This window comes from Nomascus leucogenys, chromosome 3 (assembly GCF_006542625.1).
Source record: "Nomascus leucogenys isolate Asia chromosome 3, Asia_NLE_v1, whole genome shotgun sequence".
NCBI lineage: Eukaryota > Metazoa > Chordata > Mammalia > Primates > Hylobatidae > Nomascus > Nomascus leucogenys.
The window spans coordinates 31,852,717-31,873,307 of NC_044383.1; the positions used below are offsets into that span (position 1 = coordinate 31,852,717).

At 42.9% G+C, this 20,591-nt stretch overlaps 1 protein-coding gene across 2 annotated transcripts in view; it reads left to right on the forward strand.

Annotated features, from left to right (window-relative positions):
• The first annotated feature begins 82 nt into the window (after nucleotides 1-82).
• Nucleotides 83-20,591, forward strand: part of OGA (O-GlcNAcase) — a 35,928-nt gene continuing 15,419 nt past the window's right edge. Inside the window, exons 1-9 of one of the 2 annotated variants that reach the window (XM_030808065.1) lie at nucleotides 137-757; nucleotides 4,986-5,037; nucleotides 5,465-5,562; nucleotides 8,243-8,373; nucleotides 10,643-10,814; nucleotides 12,726-12,824; nucleotides 14,852-15,136; nucleotides 18,793-18,951; nucleotides 19,737-20,350. In XM_030808065.1, the coding sequence (XP_030663925.1) occupies nucleotides 559-757; nucleotides 4,986-5,037; nucleotides 5,465-5,562; nucleotides 8,243-8,373; nucleotides 10,643-10,814; nucleotides 12,726-12,824; nucleotides 14,852-15,136; nucleotides 18,793-18,951; nucleotides 19,737-20,350 (1,809 nt within the window). In that variant the 5' untranslated portion in view covers nucleotides 137-558. Of the gene's footprint in view, nucleotides 758-4,985; nucleotides 5,038-5,464; nucleotides 5,563-8,242; nucleotides 8,374-10,642; nucleotides 10,815-12,725; nucleotides 12,825-14,851; nucleotides 15,137-18,792; nucleotides 18,952-19,736; nucleotides 20,351-20,591 lie in introns of both variants that reach the window. The other variant, XM_030808071.1, reaches the window with a different exon arrangement.

The following is a 20,591-nucleotide window of genomic DNA, read 5'->3' on the forward strand; positions in this document are numbered from 1 at the left end:
CTTCATTACCGTCTGCTTTTCGCGTCTCCTGTTCTATTTCCCCCTACCTAAAGAAGCTTAATAGGCTAGCCCCAAAGAAGGCGGGGGAACCGGGCGGAGGGGACCGGTCTGAGCCGGTCTGCAGCGCAAGCGCAGTGCGGATAAACAGGAAGCGGGCGGTGGAGGCAGCAGCAGAGGAAGAGCTCGGGGCTTCGAGGGGGAAAAGTAGAAGAGCTAAGATTATCGGGAGGGCAGCAGAGGCAGAGAACGAGGACAGGACCCTTGGCCGTCTTCTTCCAGGGAACGAGAGGTCACAGCCTCGCTCTCCGCTTAGGCTTCTGGCGCCCCAGCTTAAAGCTGAGGCTGCGGCTGACAAAGGGCTCACGCCGGTGCCGCCGCCCTTCTCATCCGGGCATTCGGGTCCCTGCGGAGAGGGAGGGGGAAGGGCAGAGGGGGAGGGGAAGGAGCCGGAGGGGCGCACACTTGGAGCTGAAGCCCTCTCCAGGGCTCCGGGCCGGTGGCCCAACGGACGGAGGTCGAGGAGGACCCGCAGAGGTGGCGGCGGCCGGGGGCAGGAGGATGGTGCAGAAGGAGAGTCAAGCGACGTTGGAGGACCGGGAGAGCGAGCTCAGCTCCAACCCTGCCGCCTCTGCGGGGGCATCGCTGGAGCCGCCGGCAGCTCCGGCACCCGGAGAAGACAACCCTGCCGGGGCTGGGGGAGCGGCGGTGGCCGGGGCTGCAGGAGGGGCTCGGCGGTTCCTGTGCGGTGTGGTGGAAGGTGAGCGCCCTCCTTCCCGCCCCGCCTTGGCACTAACACGTTCTGTCCTCGGGAGGAGGGTGGTGGCGGGGATTTTGGAGACTCTAAAAGGCCGGAAAGCCTCTGGGTCTGACATGTGGCCCTCCTAAAGCGAGGGGAGAGACGAGATGTTGGGCGAATCTCCTTGCACGTCCTTAGACGGCGTCGAATTCCCCCCTGGCCACTCACAAGTCTGACCCCACCCGTCTTGGACTTGGAGCCAGGCCACCTCCTAAGGAGGCGGTGGTTAGGAGCCTGGTGTTCTGTTAGCCTTTGAGTTCTACTTCTTTGTACCTTGGGATCTTACTCCCTAGGGTTGTCTGCGTTCCAGTGAAAAAATGTGTGTAGTGCTTCTGTCACCACCCTTTGTGGAAAATCGACCCACACTAACGTGCTTGTACTTCTGGAGTGAAGAGAAGCACGGTTGGCCTATAGTATTTCAAGTTCCACTTTGCTTAGATTATTTTTGTTGCTTCCCCCCACCCCCGCAAAAATTCATTTGCAACTTAGAAAATTGCCCTCATTCCCAGCTACTGTACTTTGCTCTCGAGGGATGAAGCTTTGGCTTTAATCACAGATTCTCAAAGTATCTGAGATGCGTAATTTGAATTTAGTGACCGCAGAAGTGGCTTTAAAAATGCCCTTCTCGCCGTTTTTCCCATTTACAGTCGAAAAGAACGATGGACTTTTTGGTAGTGAGAGAAAATTACCAGATGCTTGTTTCACAGTTTCTGGATAAGAATGGACACCTTGCAGCTCTGTAGAGGCACGAATCAGTTACATTATTGGTCTTCCCGCAGTTACAGCATATATTTGAATTTTCTGAAGTATTTTGGCCGACTCAGAGTTTCCTAGATGTCTGTTTTATATCTCTCTGGTATGTAATGGCGTGGATAAGGGTAAAAAATATATACATTTAAAAAACCAAAAAGATATGGAAAATGGATTGCTCTCGAGGTTGAGAACATCAGCTTTTCTATTTTTTTCACCATATAAATTAGAGTATTCTTTCGAAAAATGGGTGGTGGTTATGGTACAGACCATAACAGGCTACTTTGCTGCTACAGTAAGGCATGAAAGAGTTCAGCGAAGTTAACTGTCGTGCAGAATTTGGGGGACTACAGAATGGAAAACTGCCATATAGTGTTCATCAAGAATGATTGCATTGTGTGACTTATATCGATGTATTTCGATGTATTTATTGGCTTGAGTGCAGGGAGATTTTAGAAAAAGAATCTGGTTTTTGTTATCAAAGATCTTAGGGTGGGGATGAGAGAGTGCTGGGAAATTTCGGAGCTAGACTGGAATGAGTCTAAGGAAACTTGCCAGTCCATTATACCTTCAGTTATAAAAGGAGAAAACTCATTTGGTTTAAATGGGTTTGTTTAGAATAGTATTAAAAGGCTATTCTTTCTATTTAAAGAACAGAGTTGTCTGCCGTTCTCTCGTTTATTCCTCCTCCCTCCCGTGCCCTTGTATATTTTAGTGACTGAGCACCTGAGCCAGCACTGATTTTTTGTGTGTTTTGTTTTTGTTTTTGTTTTTGTTTGGGGAGACGGAGTTTCGCTCTGTCGCCCAGGCTGGAGTGCAGTGGCGTGATCGCGGCTCACTGCAACCTCCGCCTCCCGGGTTCAAGCAATTCTCCTCCTTCACCCTCCCAAGTAGCTTAGACTACAGACGCAGGCCCGGCTAATTTTTTGTATTTTAGTAGAAACAGGTTTCACCGTGTTGCCTAGGCTGGTTTCCACCTCCGGAGCTCAGTCAGTCCGCCCGCCTTGGTCTCCCAAAGTGCTGAGATTACAGGCATGAACTACCGCGCCTGGCCTTTTTTTTTTTTTTTTTTTTCCACTTTTTGATACCTCTTGGTTGGCACCAGCCGTAAAATGAATGAGCATAGAAATACTATAGTTACTGCTAGAATTTTTTTGTTTTCTTTCCATCGCAAAACTTTCTTGGTTTTTAACTCACATTAACAGCATTGCTTCCTCTTTGTGGTGCCAGTCAACCGAAACCATGAACCTGACTCTCAAAAGAGCCAAGGTAGGGTTTCTAAAGATTAAAATGTTTAAGCTAGACATTTGAAAAGTCTTTTTTATATTGGAGCAACTCTGAAAGGATGTTTAATGCCTACTCGTTAAAAAAAAATGATAATGCTAAGTGCCGTAGGGATGCTAAAGACTTGTGTAGGTCTGCCTGATCAAGAATATTTTATATTGGCTGGGCGCAGTGGCTCACGCCTGTAATCCCAGCACTTTGGGAGGCCGAGGCGGGCGGATCACGAGGTCAGGAGATCGAGACTAGCCTGGCCAACATGGCGAAACCCTGCCTCTACTAAAAATAGAAAAAATTAGCCGGGCGTGGTGGCGGGCTCCTGTAATCCCAGCTACTCGGGAGGCCGAGACAGGAGGCGTAGTTGCAGGCCGGGAGTTGGAGGAGTAGGTTACATAGAGCCGAGATCGTGCCACTGCACTCCAGCCTGGGCGACAGAGTGAGATTCCGCCCGAGGAAAAAAAAAATATTTTGTCACTTGTGAGAGGCTAACATTAGATTGTCCAGATGAAAGTGCTACAGTTTTATACATTGGTATATAATGAATTTTAATTTGGTCTGTCATTGTCCTTTTTGTGGTGCAGAGGAGTCATTCTGCCTAGAGGTTGGAGCTAAAATACATTGCAGAAATTTCTGTTCTAGACTAGTCTCTTATGTAGACTGTGTGGGTTTATGTAGAACATTTTGTGTTCAGAATGCTTTTATTAACCACCTTCATGGTACTCTTGAGAGGTTGTCCTTATCTCTTACTGATGATTAGACTGAGACAAGTGGAAAGTAAAGGTTAGACAAGATGTAAAGTGTGTGGTTTGAGCTGTGATGAGCACATTAGGGAGTTCCAGATACCAGTTTGATGCTTATTCAACAATTTAGGTCATCGGTCTGCAGGTTTGTTTTCTGCAGTGTGCATAACTAGTATTTTGTCCTCTTAGAGGATACTCTGGGGCAGGTCACATTCTTGAGTTTTCTTTGTTTATTCTTTTCCATTTAGGACCAGAAGTAACATTCTGGAATTTTCATTTGTTCAGATCATTGCTCTGTAATTAAGAGTGCTTGAGAGTTTGTTGTTTGGGCCAGTTAGGCTGTTGAATTTCTTGGGGAATGTGGTTTCAGACATTTTTTTGGTCCCTTTGATTATGTCATTGTATCGGGACCTTTTTTTGAGAGAGAGAGTTTTGCTCTTCACCCAGGCTGGAATGCAGTGGAGCAGATCTTGGCTCACTGCAACCTCCGCCTCCTGGGTTCAAGCAGTTCTCCTGCCCTAGCCTCCCAAGTAGCTGGAATTCCAGTCCTGGCCAGGAACTTTTTTTTAAAAAAAGGAGCACGATCATAAAATTAAGTCAAGATTCTTTCTTAATCCTATCTCTGATTTTTTTTTGACTGCTTTACCTGTTTATCTCCCCTTACCCTTTTGTTGTTGTTGTTGTTGTTGTTGTTGTTTGAGATGGAGTCTTGCTCTGTCGCCCAGGCTGGAGTGCAGTGGCGCAGTCTCGGCTCACTGCGAGTTCATCTCCCAGGTTCAAGTGATTGTTGTTTCTCAGCCTCTCAAATAGCTGGGATTACAGGCATTTGCCACCATACCTGGCTAATTTTTGTATTTTTAGTAGAGACATGGTTTCACCATGTTGGCCAGGCTGGGTCTGGAACTCCTGACCTCAAGTGATATACCTGCCTCAGCCTCCCAAAGTGCTGGGATTACAGGCGTGGGTCACCTCACCCGGCCTCCCCTCACCCTTTCTAAAGCAGTTTTACTATCATTCTAGGAAGTAATTGTTACTGTTGGCAGCTTGTATTACACTGCTGCCCTTCCCCATTGTAAGATTGAGATCTCTTAAAAAATTGGATTTAAATATATTTGGCCTTTATCAACAGTAAAAAGATGATAGATGTTTGTTTTAAAATAACTATCACCTAAGTAACTAATGTCATGGTAGAAAAAATAAGAAAATTTACCTAAGCAAAAATGGAATAAAAGTCACCTTGTAATGTCACCACCCAAAGATAAAGGAACCTTAGTATTTTATTAAATATCCTTCTGATTTGGTGTATTTTACGCTTTTTACAAAGTAGGATTGTATTGTATGTTTTGTAACTTGCTTTTCTCAATAAAGCTTACCACATTTTAAAACTGAATACAATTTCATTCTTACTTTGAATCTAGGATTTTATGGAAGACCTTGGGTTATGGAACAGAGGAAAGAACTCTTTAGAAGGTAAATCTTCATTATATGAAGGAGAGAGGAGAATCTTAAACTCTTAACATTTTCTTTTGTTTGAAGAAATACTAACAGTGAATAGCCTAGGTGCATTTTGGTGGTTTCTCAATTGCAGAAGTTATTTTACCTTGGTCCCTTATTTCTTCACCTAGGCCTTTGGTTTTCAAACTTTTCCTGGGGAGCTGAATAGGTTTTGGGCTTCACCTTACCCAGAGCTGTTGTGTTTTTTAAGAGTGTTTTATATGTTGGCGTACATTGTAATACTTAATTTTTTTAAATTCTACTGATTACAAAAAGGTTAAAAGCTACTGTCGTAGAATATTAGCTTTGTATGAGATGGAGATGCTCCAAGAAGAGGGAAATGGAGATTGACAGCCTATAAATGTTGCCTGTTTATACATATGTAATTTTCTTTCTTCTTAAGGCTCCAGAAATGGGAATTAAATACATACTTGTATGCCCCAAAAGATGACTACAAACATAGGATGTTTTGGCGAGAGATGTATTCAGTGGAGGAAGCTGGTAATCTTTTTCTTTTTAATCCATAAATTCAGAATCTGTGAAGAAAACAGTTATATTTTAAATGTAGTTGTACAAGAATTTTATGACATATTTTATTTTTATTTTGTAGGTAGTTTCCTTTTCTCCTATCTGGTAACTATTCAGTTAGCTGAGATTGAAAGAGTGCTCTGCGCTAGCAAGTTCATGACCATACGTGTGATATCATGGGCGTGCTAGGCTGACTCCATCTGTTCTGTGGTCATAAATTGTGCTGCTTACTTCTGCCAGTGGACTAAACAGTGGGCCACTGGGCAGAGAAGTGCTGGAGCTGGGCTAGGCCCAGGGCAAGGCAAGTGAGGCACGTACTTTGGGTGCAAATTTTAAGGGACCTCCAAAAAGTAATCAAGATAAATAACATTTTATGCAATATTTTTTAAAAAACCAAAATTAATGCAGCAATTCATGATGGACACAATGCTAAAATTTTAGGTAAAGACAGGATCAGCACTACTGATTGTTCCTTTTGCTTCAGGCTCTAGTGTGGCTTGGCCTTGTCAACAGTTACAGGTCCTTAAACCCTAGTCCAGGAAAGCGGGAAGCCATTAATAGGCTGTCTTTGGGTTTTGTTTTGTTTTGTTTTTTTGAGACAGAGTCTTGCTCTGTCCCCCAGGCTGGAGTGCAGTGGTGCGATCTTGGCTAACTGCAACCTCAGCCTCCCGAGTTCAAGAGATTCTGCTGCCTCAGCCTCTCAAGTAGCTGGGATTACAGGCTTGAGCTCCTGTGCCCGGCTGGCCTGCTATGGGTATACTTATGTTGAGTTGGTTACATAAAATTGATAAAAAGTTAGTAGTATAGCATTGAACTACCAAATTAGAGAGGTGCTTTTGTTTGGGAACTTGTAAATGGTGAAACATTTTTGTACTTGAAATTAAATGGTATACGCGTATAGCTAACAAGATATTTGGTTACAGAGCCCAGCCAAGGCATGGTAGGCTGAAAGTTTTCTTGAATTACAAAGAAGCAATTACAACTTATCCCATCTCCATCTAGTGTTGTGGTTTACTATTCTGTTTAAGTGTGCCTTCAACTTAATTACTTTCTGGTGGTGCTGGTAATGAAACTTAATGTGATCAATAATCAAAATAGAGTAAAAATGACTATCTTGAGATACTACTGAAAATTATTCAAAAATATGTCTTATGGTATATAGTAGTAGTATTTAAGTTGATGTAGGAAAATTGTAAATTAATAATTTTAAAAGCTTAAAATCTATAATTAATGTTTTTCCCATAGATAGAAACGGGTCAAGATTGTTAAGGCCGTGACTTAACTCTGGTTCTTTTTCTTTTTCTTTTTTTGGAGACAGTGTTTATCACTTTGTTACCCAGGCTGGAGTGCAGTGACTCACTGCAATTTTGATCTCCTGGGCTCAAGCAATCCTCCCGCCTCAGCCCCCCAAGTAGCTGAGACTGCAAGCTCAGGTCACCATGCCTAGCTAATTTTTGTATATTTTGTAGAGAGAGGGGTTTGCCTTGTTGCCTATGCTGGTCTCAAACTCCTGAACTCAAGCAGTCAACTTGCCGTGGCCTCTCAAAGTACTGGGATTACAGGCGTGATTCTTTTTGAGATGGAGTCTTGCTGTGTGGTCCATGCTGGAGTGCAGTGGTGCGATCTTGGCTCACTGCAACCTCTGCCTCCAGGGTTCAAGCAATTCTCCTGCCTCAGCCTCCCTAGTAGTTGGGATTACAAGTATGCGCCACCACGCCTGGCTAATTTTTGTATTTTTAGTAGAGATGGGGTTTCACAATGTTGGCCAGGCTGGTCTCAAACTCCTGACCTCACGCAGTCCTCCTGCCTGGCCTCCCAAAATCCTGGGGTTACAGGCATGAGCCATTGGGCCCGGCCTACCCTGATTCTTAAGAAAGCATTTTCTTTCTTTCATATTATAAAGTAGTTATGCTTAGGTTTATTTAGTGTTAGGAATTCCAGTTGTTCAGAGATGGCAAAAAAAAAAAAAAAAAAAGCAAGATCCAGTACCGTGGCTCATTCCTGCAATCCCAACACTGTAAGAGGCTAAGGCAGGCAGATCACTTGAGGCCAGGAGTTTGAGACCAGCCTGGGCAATATGGCAAAACCCCATCTCTACTAAACAAAAATTAGCCGGGTATGCTTGTAATCCCAGCTACTCAGGAGGCAGAGGTTGCAGTGAGTCAGGATTGTGCCACTGCACTCCAGCCTTGGGCAACAGAGCAAGACTCTCAAAATAAAAAAGCAGCGGCTGCATTTTATGCCTTTCAAATGCTGCAGGAAATAGAAATGGCTTAAGTTCAGTAAGAGAATTGACAATTCAGTGTTTTTGAGAAATGGTAATGAAAGGGAGGAAAATGTTTATTGATTTTAGCCTGTTTCCCCAAAAGGATAAGAAACTACTTGGAAGTGAAAAAGAAGGGCCTCTTATTTTCTGTTGTTCAGATTTCAAAGGTGTGAAAACTATTCTTTTTCCCTTACTGTGACATTAAATCACTTCAGGCTTGTACCATTTTGTATGGCCTGTTGTTAAGTTGGACATGACAATTTGTAAAATGTGAGGATCTTTTCCTTTCTTGTAAGTTAGAAGAAATAACCTCTTCGGTTAAACCTTCAGTGAAGGTTCTTTTAGTTTTCTGTTCTGCTTTCTAAAAACATGGACTCTGTTCTTTAGAGCAACTTATGACTCTCATCTCTGCTGCACGAGAATATGAGATAGAGTTCATCTATGCGATCTCACCTGGATTGGATATCACTTTTTCTAACCCCAAGGAAGTATCCACATTGAAACGTAAATTGGACCAGGTAACTCCTCACTTTTTATTCATTTTTCCTGACTATGTACTTGAAACTAGAAGTTTACTCACTTGCTTTTATGATGTTGAAAGGAAATCAAATTCCTATTTCTTTGTTTTCTTTTTTTGTTTGTTTGTTTTGTGTTTTGGGACAGAGTCTTGCTCTGTTGCCAGACTGGAGTGCAGTGGCACAATCTCGGCTCACTGCAACCTCCTCCGCCTCCCGGGTTCAAGTAATTCTCCTGCCTCAGCTTCCCGAGTAGCTGGGATATAGGTGCGTGCCATCATGCCCGGCTAATTTTTGTATTTTTAGTAGAGATGGGGCCTTCACCATGCCAGTCAGGCTGGTCTCAAACTCCTGACCTCATGATCTTCCCAAAGGGCTGGGATTACAGGCGTGAGTTGCCATGCCTGGTCTTTTATTTCTTTGTTTCTGTAAGAATTTTTTTACTTTGAATGCTTTTTTTTTTTTTTTTTTTTTTTTTTTTTTGAGACAGAGTCTTGCCCTGTTGCCTGGAGTGCAGTGGCCCAATCTCTGCTCACTGCAACCTCCACCTCCCAAGTTCAAGCGATTCTCGTGCCTCAGCCTCCTGAGTAGCTATTACAGGCACACCACCATGCCTGGCTAATTTTTTTATTTTTAGTAGAGAAAGAGTTTTGCCACGTTGGCCAGGCTGGTCTCGAACTCCTAACTTTAGGTGATCCACCCACCTCAGCCTCCCAAAGTGCTGAGATTACAGTCGTGTGCCACTGCACCCAACCTTGAATCCTTCTGATGGAGGAATATTTTCCAAATTAAGTAAAAAGAGCTTTATTGGAGGTACTAGTTCTTCTCAAATTTCAGTTTGCGTAAGAACTGCCTTAAAAGAATGATTAGAAGTGAAGCTTAAAAGAATGCTGACTACTGGAGTTTATTTCCCAAATGGATAAGGTGGGGACTGGGAATCTAGGTGATTGGTGGTCAAGAACCACATTTTGAGAAATCAGATATATCCTAGGCTGCTTGGCTTGAATTTACAACTGAGATTTTAGAAACAGGGTTTTACCTATTAGACATTAGTTTCTTCAATTATATGGACAAAGCGATATCTGGAAATGGCTAGTTTCTCAAGATGAGAAGACAAACAGACTAGGTGAACCTAATTGATTGTAAAGTCTGCTTAATGTAAAGCTGCACATTGTATAAGGCTAATGTAAAAGGCTTCCATTTTCCTTTTTTTTGAAACTGAGTCTTGCTGTGTTGCCCAGGCTGGAGCGCAGTGGCGCAATCTCAGCTCATTGCAACCTCCGCCTCCTGGGTTCAAGCAATTCTCTGGGCTCAGCCTCCTGAGTAACTGGGATTACAGGTGTGTGCTACCACGCCTGGCTAATTTTTTTGTATTTTTAGTAGATATAGGGTTTCACCATGTTGGCCAGACTGGTCTCGAACTCCTAACCTCATGATTTGCCCGCCTCGGCCTCCCAAAGTGCTGGGATTACAAGCGTGAGCCACTGCGCCCGCCCCCATTTTTCTGTTTTTTTAGTTTGCTGGTTTTTCTATATACATGTCTTATTTCTTTAGGCAAAGATTTATATGAGTGGCATTAAAATGTCTGGTAAAAAATTTAAGGCAGTGGAAATTTTCATGAATGAAGTTATTTTACTGTTTGATAAAACTCTGTTCTTTCTGATTCATACCTGGTTAGGTTTATCTGCAAAGGGATCAGTGTGCCTTTTGGGACTAGTTCACAGCCTGGCTTTTTCATGTCTTAAGGTTACTTACTCATGTTTCTGTATTTTTCTGACTGTTGGGTCTTCTACAATCAGCAGCCCATGAGTTAGGAGGCTAGGCCACTTTGTCGGATCATATTGTTATATAAGTTGAGTATCCCTAATTCAGAAATCTGAAATGCTCCAAAATATGAAACTTTTTGAGCTCCATAAAATTCAAAGGAACTGCTCATTGGAGCATTTCAGATTTTGGATTTTCAGGTTAGGGATGCTGAATATAATACAGATATTCCAAAATCCAGGAAAAAAAAAGAAATCAAAATCCAAAACATTTTTGGTCCCAAGCATTTCAGATAAGGAATACTCAACCTGTAGTGCATTCAAACCCAAATGAGAAATGGGTCCCAAAACTATTTAGCTTAAAATTTTTTAATTGAAAATGTAAAAACAATAATCTGTCTTTGAACATTCTAGTAAGAAAAATATTGGATTTTAAGTATAACTATTAACTCTATAATGTTTGGAATTGTTGATTTTTTTACTCTTGATTCTTTTTTTTTTTCTCCTAGGTTTCTCAGTTTGGGTGCAGATCATTTGCTTTGCTTTTTGATGATATAGACCATAATATGTGTGCAGCAGACAAAGAGGTATTCAGTTCTTTTGCTCATGCCCAGGTCTCCATCACAAATGAAATCTATCAGTACCTAGGAGAGCCAGAAACTTTCCTCTTCTGTCCCACAGGTATTGTATATAATGGCTTTACATTTAACTAGTCGTCTTGGAATATATAACTTATAAAGGACCATAGGCCCCATTCTCTCTCCACTTCCCTCCTGCCTTGGTGTGTAAAAGTAGGAATCTTTTTTTTAGAAGACATTTTTCAAGATCCTAAATTGGAGAAATTTTAGGAACTAATAAATGACAACTGACTCGTCAGAAGATTTTTATGTATTTTTTAGTACTGGAAGTATATGAACATTACATTGTCAGTATTAAAAGAGGGATAGTATTGAAATGGAAACTGGAGAAAAACCAAGTTACATTGCTTTTACCTTAGTCACTTCTCATTTCCTCCTACTTGTCCCCTTTTTCTGCCCATGCAGATCTGTCCCTTTTTGCACTCCTCCCACTTCCATCTGGGCTCTTATTTCAGGTAGTCAGCATAGAAAGCTTAACAGTTTTTCCCCTTTTCCTTTCTTTCTGCCCCTCTGGTTTCTTTCATTGAAAATATTTTAGTCTCTTAGTTGCTTCTCAAAATTCAACTTACAAGAAGTTTTCCCAACACTTCCCTGTTCAGGAAGAATTTTAGACTAAATTATTTAACTTTCTTTGTGTGTACTGTGAGCCGAGAACCTTATTTTAGTTGAGTACTACATTAGTATCCAAAAGTTTTAAGCTTATACTGGGAATTAATTAGCTGCAAGTTACAGTTTAAGTTGCAGTTGAGTACTAATAGCCATTGGTATATGCCTTTAAAAATTTTTTTAATTTTATTTTTATTTTTATTTTTTAATATTTTTTTTTTTTTTTTTTTTTTTTTGAGACGGAGTCTCGCTCTGTCACCCAGGCTGGAGTGCTGGAGTGCAGCGGCGCGATCTCAGCTCACTGCAAGCTCCACCTCCCAGGTTCACGCCGTTCTCCTGCCTCAGCCTCTCTGAGTAGCTGGGATTACAGGTGCCCACCACCACGCCTGGCTAATTTTTTATATTTTTGGTAGAGATGGGGTTTCACCGTGGTCTCGATCTCCTGACCTCGTGATCCGCCAGCCTCAGCCTCCCAAAGTGCTGGGATTACAAGCGTGAGCCACCATTCCCAGCCTAATTTTACTTTTAAATTTGTATTATTTATTTAGAGACCGGGTTATAAAACTGGCTAATTTTTATATTTTTGGTAGAGACTGGGTTTAGCCATATTGCCCAGGCTAGTCTCGAACTCTTGGGCTCAAGTGATCTACCCACTTCAGCCTCCCAAAATGCTGGGATTGCAGGTGTGAGCCACTGTGCCCAGCTGCCATTGGCATATTCTTGTATTAGTTCTATTATGATATTATCAATTCATTCTGTTTGGCGTTTAATTGTAACTGAGAAAAGTAGGCAATTCAGAATTCTGTAGAAAATGCTACAGTTCTTGTTTTTTTAGTAAACTTGTATTTCTAGTAACTGTAGTATCGTAAGAATTGATCTGTACTACTGTTGGAGGAAAAATATCAGATTTTATGAATTTCTTAAGTGAACTGCCCACTTTAGTTCCTTGTAGGAGGCCTTTCATCATTTGGATGAAAATCATTTAGAATTGGCAGACATTTTTTCCACATTCAAAAACCCATGAGCCTTTTGGGAGGTCGAGGCAGGCGGATTGCCTGAGCTCAGGAGTTTGCAACCAGCCTGGGCAACACGGTAAAACCCTGTCTCTACTAAAATACAAAAAAAATTAGCCGGGCGTGGCAGCGTGCGCCTGTAGTCCCAGCTACTTGGGAGGCTGAGGCAGGAGAATTGCTTGAGCCCAGGAGGCGGAGGTTGCAGTGAGTGGAGATCGCGCCACTGCAGTCTAGACTGGGCGTCGAGTGAGACTCCGTCTCAAAGAAAACAAACAAACAAACAAAACCCATGAGCATTTTATTTCTAACTTTTTTACTTTTCTCCCTACATTTAGAATATTGTGGCACTTTTTGTTATCCAAATGTGTCTCAGTCTCCATATTTAAGGACTGTGGGTGAAAAGCTTCTACCTGGAATTGAAGTGCTTTGGACAGGTAAGTCTTAAAAGATTTATACAGTCAAACTTGAATTAACTAGGACTTAGAGAAATTGCTTGTTGTTGTTGAGTACTTTTTTTTTTTTTTTGAGACGGAGTCTCGCTCTGTCGCCCAGGATGGAGTCCAGGGGAACAATTTCAGCTCACTGCAAGCTCCACCTCCCGGGTTCACACCATTCTCCTGCCTCAGCCTCCCGAGTAGCAGGGACTACAGGCGCCCGCCACCACACCTGGCTAGTTTCTTGTATTTTTAGTAGAGACAGGGTTTCACCATGTTAGCCAGGATGGTCTCGATCTCCTGACCTTGTGATCCACCCGCCTCAGCCTCCCAAAGTGCTGGGGTTACAGGCGTGAGCCACCGCGCCCAGCCTTTTTTTTTTTTTTTTTTTGAGACGGAGCTTTGCTCTTGTTGCCCAGGCTGGAGTGCATTGGCACAATCTCAGCTCACTGCAAACTCTGCCTCCCGGGTTCAAGCGATTCTCCTGACTCAGCCTCCCAAGTAGCTGGGATTACAGGTACACACCACCACGCCCAGCTAATTTTTGCATTTGTAGTAGAGACAGGGTTTCTCCATGTTAGCCAGGCTGGTCTCAAACTCTCGACCTCAGGTGATCTGCCCGCTTCGGCCTCCCAAAGTGCTGGGATTACACATGTGACCCACTGCACCTGGCCCAGAGAACTTGTTAAAATACGCTTTCTTTTACAAAGTTTACATATTCTCTTAATATAAAAAAACATATATCATGGTTGGGGAGCCTGAGGGGGGACCCTGAGGTGGAAGACCCCAGGAGTTCAAGACCAGCTTAGACAACATAGGGGGACTGTGCAAAAAATAAAAAACTTAGCCAGGTGGGGTGGTGCACGCCTGTAGTCCCAGCTACTTAGGGGGCTGAGGTGGAAGGATCACTTGAGCCCGGGAGGTAGAGGCTGCAGTGAGCTGTGATCATGCCACTGCACTCCAGCCTGAGCAACAGAATGAGACCCTGTCTCAAAAAAAATTCAGTTAATAAATAATAAAGATTTATAGGGAACTGGGCCAAAGGGTATTGATCCCAACCCTAAGCAGCTTTAGGAAACTCTTCTATTTTATGAAATGAAAAAAATAAAGCTCAGTAAAAGACATGTTGTTGTGTTTTCAAAAGAAAAATTGTGGCTGGGTGCAGTGGTTCGTGCCTGTAATCCCAGTGCTGTAGGAGGCTTGAGTTGAGGTAGGAGGATCGCTTGAGGCGAGGAGTTTAAGATTAGCCTGGGCAACATAGCAAGCCCTTATCTGTACAAAAAAATTTAAAATTACTGTGAGATGGTGGGGCACACCTGTAGTCCCAGCTACTTGGGAGGCTGAGGTGAGAGGATTGCTTGAGCTCAGGAGCTCAAGGCTGCAGTGAGCTATGATTACTCCATTGCACTTCAGCCTTGGTAACAGAAGAGACCCTGCCTCAGAAAAAGAAAAGTTGTTATAAAATGTACATGCAAGGGGCTGGGCGCAGTGGCTCACGCCTGTAATCCCAGCACTTCGGGAGGCCTAGGCAGGCAGATCACGGGGTGAGGAGATCAAGACCATCGTGGCTAACACGGTGAAACCCCATCTCTACTAAAAAATACAAAAAATTAGCCAGGTGTGGTGGAGGGTGCCTGTAGTCCCAGCTACTCAGGAGGCTGAGGCAGGAGAATGGTGTGAACCCAGGAGGCGGAGCTTGCAGTGAGCCGAGATTGCACCACTGTACTCCAGCCTGGGCGACAGAGCGAGACTCTGTCTCAAAAAAAAAAAAAAAAAGGATATGTAAGGAAAACACAAAAAGTTATATACGCAGTATATTTTAAAGAACCATGATTCTTTTTTTAAATATATTTTTTAATTTAAAATTAAAAAGTAGGGTCTCGCTATGTTGCCCAGGCTGGTCCGAACTCCTGGGCTCAAATGATCTGCCCACCTCGGCCTCCCAAAGTGCTGGGATTACAGGTATGAGCCAATGCATCTGGCCAAGAACCATGATTCTTTTAACAAACGGTTGTCGTTATTTCTAGGTCCCAAAGTTGTTTCTAAAGAAATTCCAGTAGAGTCCATTGAAGAGGTTTCTAAGATTATTAAGAGAGCTCCAGTAATCTGGGATAACATTCATGCTAATGATTATGATCAGAAGAGACTGTTTCTGGGCCCGTACAAAGGAAGATCCACAGAACTCATCCCACGGTTAAAAGGAGTCCTCACTAATCCAAATTGTGAATTTGAAGCCAACTACGTTGCTATCCACACCCTTGCCACCTGGTACAAATCAAACATGAATGGAGTGAGAAAAGATGTAGTGATGAGTAAGTAGCCTGTACTTGATCCTTCACCTTGGGAGGGAGAGCTGGGGTTAACTAGAGCTAGTGGAAAGTATGCATTCCTTTGTCATCACAACTTAAATAGTTTTATTTATTTTTTAAAAAACGTATTTTGTTTTACTAAGAAGGAAACAAAACCAAGTGGTTTTATTACGGTATGCTGTTTCATTCTGTTGATGAAGATGTGTATGATAGAAGAAAGGTTGAATGTCTTTGGACAAGTCACTTAACCTCTTCCCTTAGTTTTTTTGTTTTGTTTTGTTTTGTTTTTTTAAGTATGATTCAGAAGCGGCGTGGTGGCTCGCTTATAATCCCAGGAACTGCACTCCAGCCTGGACAAACAGATGACAACCCTATCAAATAAATAAAAATAAAATATGATTAAGTCTTTGAAGTCTGAGTACTAGAGGAGACAGTCTTTAAGTGTTTCCATTATCTCTAGAATCATTTGGATAAAATGTATTTTCAGGCAATTTTATTGAAAAGGATATTTTAGATGACTAGATACTCTTAATCTGAGTCACTTAGATCATTTAGATTCAGCTTACATTTATCTTTTATGGAACATACTCTTTTTTTTTTTTTGGAGATGGAGTTTTGCTCCATCGCCCAGGCTGGATTACAGTGGCGCAGTCTCAGCTCACTGCAACCTCTGCTTCCCAGGTTCAAGCGATTCTCCAGCCTCAGCCTCCCAAGTAGCTGGGATTGCAGGCACACCCGGCTTTTTTTTTTTTTTTTTTTTTTTAAAGTAGAGACTGGGTTTCACCATGTTGGCCAGACTGGTCTCGAACTCCTGACCTTAGGTGATCCACCCGCCTCGGCCTCCCAGAGTGCTGGGATTACAGGCATGAGCCACCCTGCCTGGCCAAATGGAATATAGTCTTATTTTAGACATTGGCTTACTAATTTTTAATTTATGAAAAATCTCTAATTAATAGAGTTCTAAGTAAGGTGCTTGATAATTGTTTATTTACATTTAAATAATCTATCATGTGGCAGATGCATGTTCATGGGCACTGAGATGGCAAGAATAAAGTAGTTTTTTTTGTTGTTTTTTCTTTTTGAGATGGAGTCTTGCTCTTGTTGCCCAGGCTGGAGTGCAGTGGCACGATCTCAGCTCACTGCAACCTCCGCCTCCCAGGTTCAAGTGATTCTCCTGCCTCAGCCTCCTGAGTAGCTGGGATTACAAGCATGTGCCACCATGCCTGGCTAATTTTGTATTTTTAGTAGAGACAGGGTTTCTCCATGTTGGTGAGGCTGGTCTTGAACTCCTGACCTCAGGTGATCCACCCGCCTGGGCCTCCTGAAGTGCTGGGATTATAGGCGTGAGCCACCGCGCCCAGCCATTCCTACTTTTGAGAAACAGTCTAGTGTTGTGTAAGGCTTATAGGCAATTGTACTATAGTGTGATAAGTGTTGTAATAGTTTAATTTATAAAGTGCTGTGTGAACACGGGAGAGAGTGATTATTTTTGCTGAGATTTCACAGACTTTTAAGCTGGATCAAAGTATGAGGAGAGTTTGCTGGGCGTTAAAGGTTTGTGGGCTGGAGGTGAAAAACACTGAACACTGAAACATTTTTTTTTTCTTTGAGAGAGAGTCTCACTCTGTTGCCCAGGCTGGAGTGCAGTGGCGCGATCTTGGCTCATTGCAACCTCTGCCTCCCTGGTTCAAGCGATTCTCCGGCCTCAGCCTCTTGAGTAGCTGAGATTACTGGCGCGCACCACCCCGTCCGGCTGATTTTTACACTTTTAGTAGAGACAGGGTTTCACCACGTTGGTCAGGCTGGTCTCGAACTCTTGACCTGGTGATCTGCCTGCCTCTGCCTCCCAGGGTTCTGGGATTACAGGCGTGAGCCACTGTGCCCAGCCTGAACACTGAACTTTTGAAGTTCCCTGAATTTTGGCCCATTTTGGCTACTGAAGTGTCATGATAGTATGTAGTAATATTAATAGTTGTGGTCTATTTCTCAGTTCCATACCTCTGCTTTGAATTGTTTATTGAATTAATGTCTCCCTTTTGTTTGGCTCAGTCATTGTCATCCTCCTCCCCTCAATAACAAACAAAAATTGGGAATATAATTTAAATGCTGTCAGTGTACATGGCACTTAACTCCTACATCTTTTAAGGCAGAGCATGGAACATATTAAGGGTGGCAGACACTATCCAAACCTGGGACATATGTAGGAAATATTAAGGAAAGCTAAGAATAGAGAGTTTTTAAGTACAGAACCAAAGAATTCAGACTTAATTTTCTCTACCACTATCCTGGCTCAGAGCTTTGTTGCCTTATGTGTGCTAATTTGTGGGTCTCTGTTGATTATCTCTTTTTTTTTTTTTTTTTTTTGAGACGGGATCTTGCTCTTATTGCCCAGGCTGGAGTGCAATGGCCCGATCTCAGCTCACGGCAACCTCTGACGCCTGGGTTCAAGCAGTTCTCCTGCCTCAGCCTCCTGAGTAGCTGGGATTACAGGTGCCTGCCACCACGTCTGGCTAATTTTTTGTATTTTTAGTAGAGATGGGGTTTTACCATGTTGGCCAGGCTAGTCTCAAACTGCAGACCTCAGGTGATTTGCCCACCTCAGCCTCCCAAAGTGCTGAGATTACAGGCATGAGCCACCGTGCCTGGCCTCTTCTTTTTCCCTCAGTGCCTTTATTAATGAAGTTACGGTCGGTTGTAGGGGCTCACGCTTGTAATCCCAGCACTTTGGGAGGCCCAGGTGGGCGGATCACAAGGTCAAGTTCGAGACCAGTCTGGCCAACATGGTGAAATCCCATCTTTACGAATAATAGAAAAATTAGCCAGGTATGGTGGCATGCACCTGTAGTCCCAGCTACTCGGGAATCTAAGGTGGGAGAATCGCTTGAACCTGTGAGGTGAATGTTGTAGTGAGCCAAGATCCTGCCACTGCACTCCAGCCTGGGTGACACGGTGAGACTCCATCTCAAAAAAAAAAAAAAAAAAAAAAAAAAGCTGGGTACGGTGGCTCACGCCTGTAATCTCAGCATTTGGGGAGGCTGAAGCGGGAGGATGACGAGGTCAGGAGATCGAGAACGTCCTGGCTAACACGGTGAAACCCCGTCTCTTCTAAAAATACAAAAAATTAGCCAGGCGTAGTGGCGGATGCCTGTAGTCCCAGCTACTCAGGAGGCTGAGGCAGGAGAAAGGCGTGAACCCAGGAGGCGGAGCTTGCAGTGAGCCGAGATCGCGCCACTGCACTCCAGCCTGGGCGACAGAGCAAGACTTCGTCTCAAAAAAAAAAAAAAAAAAAGAAGTTACAAGGCCCTGAAGGCTATGCAATGTTTTCTTCATATGAAAAGCATGGTACTTTTGACCTTGACTTCCCAATAATTAGTACTCAGTGGAAATTTCAGATTGACTCTTCCACTGATACTAAAATTTATATTTCTTATTTCAATTGAGATTTTACATTTAGCATTGCATTTAGGTTACTACCCTATATGAAATGGTTCGGTGAAGGATCTTGCTTTTATTTGCATTTTTATGTTTAAGGTTTGTTCTCATTCTAGTTCTTTGTTTCTGTGGTTATACTGTGACAACTAGTTGCATTTATTCTTCTCGCTTGTCAGAAGGCTTTTGTAATCAAAACTATTTTTGTGCTCTTTTTTTATTTTTTGCAGCTGACAGTGAAGATAGTACTGTATCCATCCAGATAAAATTAGAAAATGAAGGCAGTGATGAAGATATTGAAACTGATGTACTCTATAGTCCACAGATGGCTCTAAAGCTAGCATTAACAGAATGGTTGCAAGAGTTTGGTGTGCCTCATCAATACAGCAGTGAGTTTGGCCATTCTTTGTTAAGGGGGTTAGATCACATAGTTGAGTCACAAAGTAAAGAACACTCTCCCGGGCACAGTGGCTCACACCTGTAATCTCAGCACTTTGGGAGGCCGAGGCAGGCGGATCACCTGAGGTCAGGAGTTCGAGAACAGCCTGGCCAGCATAGTGAAACGTTGTCCTTACTAAAAATACAAAGATTAGCCGGGCGTGGTGGCATGCGCCTGTCATCCCACCTACTTCTTGGGAGGCTGAGGCAGGACAGTCGCCTCAACCTGGGAGGCGGAGGTTGCAGTGAGCGAAGATCGCGCTACTGTACTCCAGCCTGGGTGACAGAGCGAGACTCTGTCTCAAAAAAAAGAACACTGTCATGTGCCTTACCTTATGCCCACTAAGCAAAGTGAAATTAAATGAAATTGGGGGATCTAGAGAATAAGGATTTTTAAATCTTACTTTTGGTCTTAAATATTAGCTTTTATTTTGATGAAATGCTAATTTCTCTTAACATTTTTTGAAGTAATTAAAGGGTTTTTAGATAGAAATTTTCAAAAGAAAATGTAATAGTAGATGTTGGCATGTTTATTACCTCCCAACCCCCTTCCATTCCTGCATCCCTAGTAGTATAGAGAAATCTCATTTTTCTTAGAGGTCAAATTAATTTGGATCTAAAATTGAGGTTCCACTTAACAAATACGATAAAGCATCTTTCTGAATCTAATGTGTTCTGTCTCTAATTCTGATTATCTCTATGACCATTTTATTTATACATTTATTTATTTTTGTAGGTAGGCAAGTTGCACACAGTGGAGCTAAAGCAAGTGTAGTTGATGGGACTCCTTTAGTTGCAGCACCCTCTTTAAATGCCACAACCGTAGTAACAACAGTTTATCAGGAGCCCATTATGAGCCAGGGAGCAGCCTTGAGTGGTGAGCCTACTACTCTGACCAAGGAAGAAGAAAAGAAACAGCCTGATGAAGAACCCATGGACATGGTAGTGGAAAAACAAGAAGAAACGGACCACAAGAATGACAATCAAATACTGAGTGAAATTGTTGAAGCAAAAATGGCAGAGGAATTGAAACCAATGGACACTGATAAAGAGAGCATAGCTGAATCAAAATCCCCAGAGATGTCCATGCAAGAAGATTGTATTAGTGACATTGCCCCCATGCAAACTGATGAACAGACAAACAAGGAGCAGTTTGTGCCAGGTCCAAATGAAAAACCTTTGTACACTGCGGAACCAGTGACCCTGGAGGATTTGCAGTTACTTGCTGATCTATTCTACCTTCCTTATGAGCATGGACCCAAAGGAGCACAGATGTTACGGGAATTTCAATGGCTTCGAGCAAATAGTAGTGTTGTCAGTGTCAATTGCAAAGGAAAAGACTCTGAAAAAGTGAGTATGTTTAATGTACCTGCTGCTGAAGCCTGGGTGGTTCCTCATACTGGTAATGTGGAGAAGGTTCTTAAATGAGTACACTGTAACTGACAGAAAATTGACCATGTTTTAGAATATGTTCTTTAGGCCGGGTATGATGGCTCATGCCTGTAATCCCAGAACTTTGGGAGGCAGAGGCGGGCAGATCACCTGAGGTCAGGAGTTTGAGATCAGCCTGGCCAACATGGTGAAACCCCAT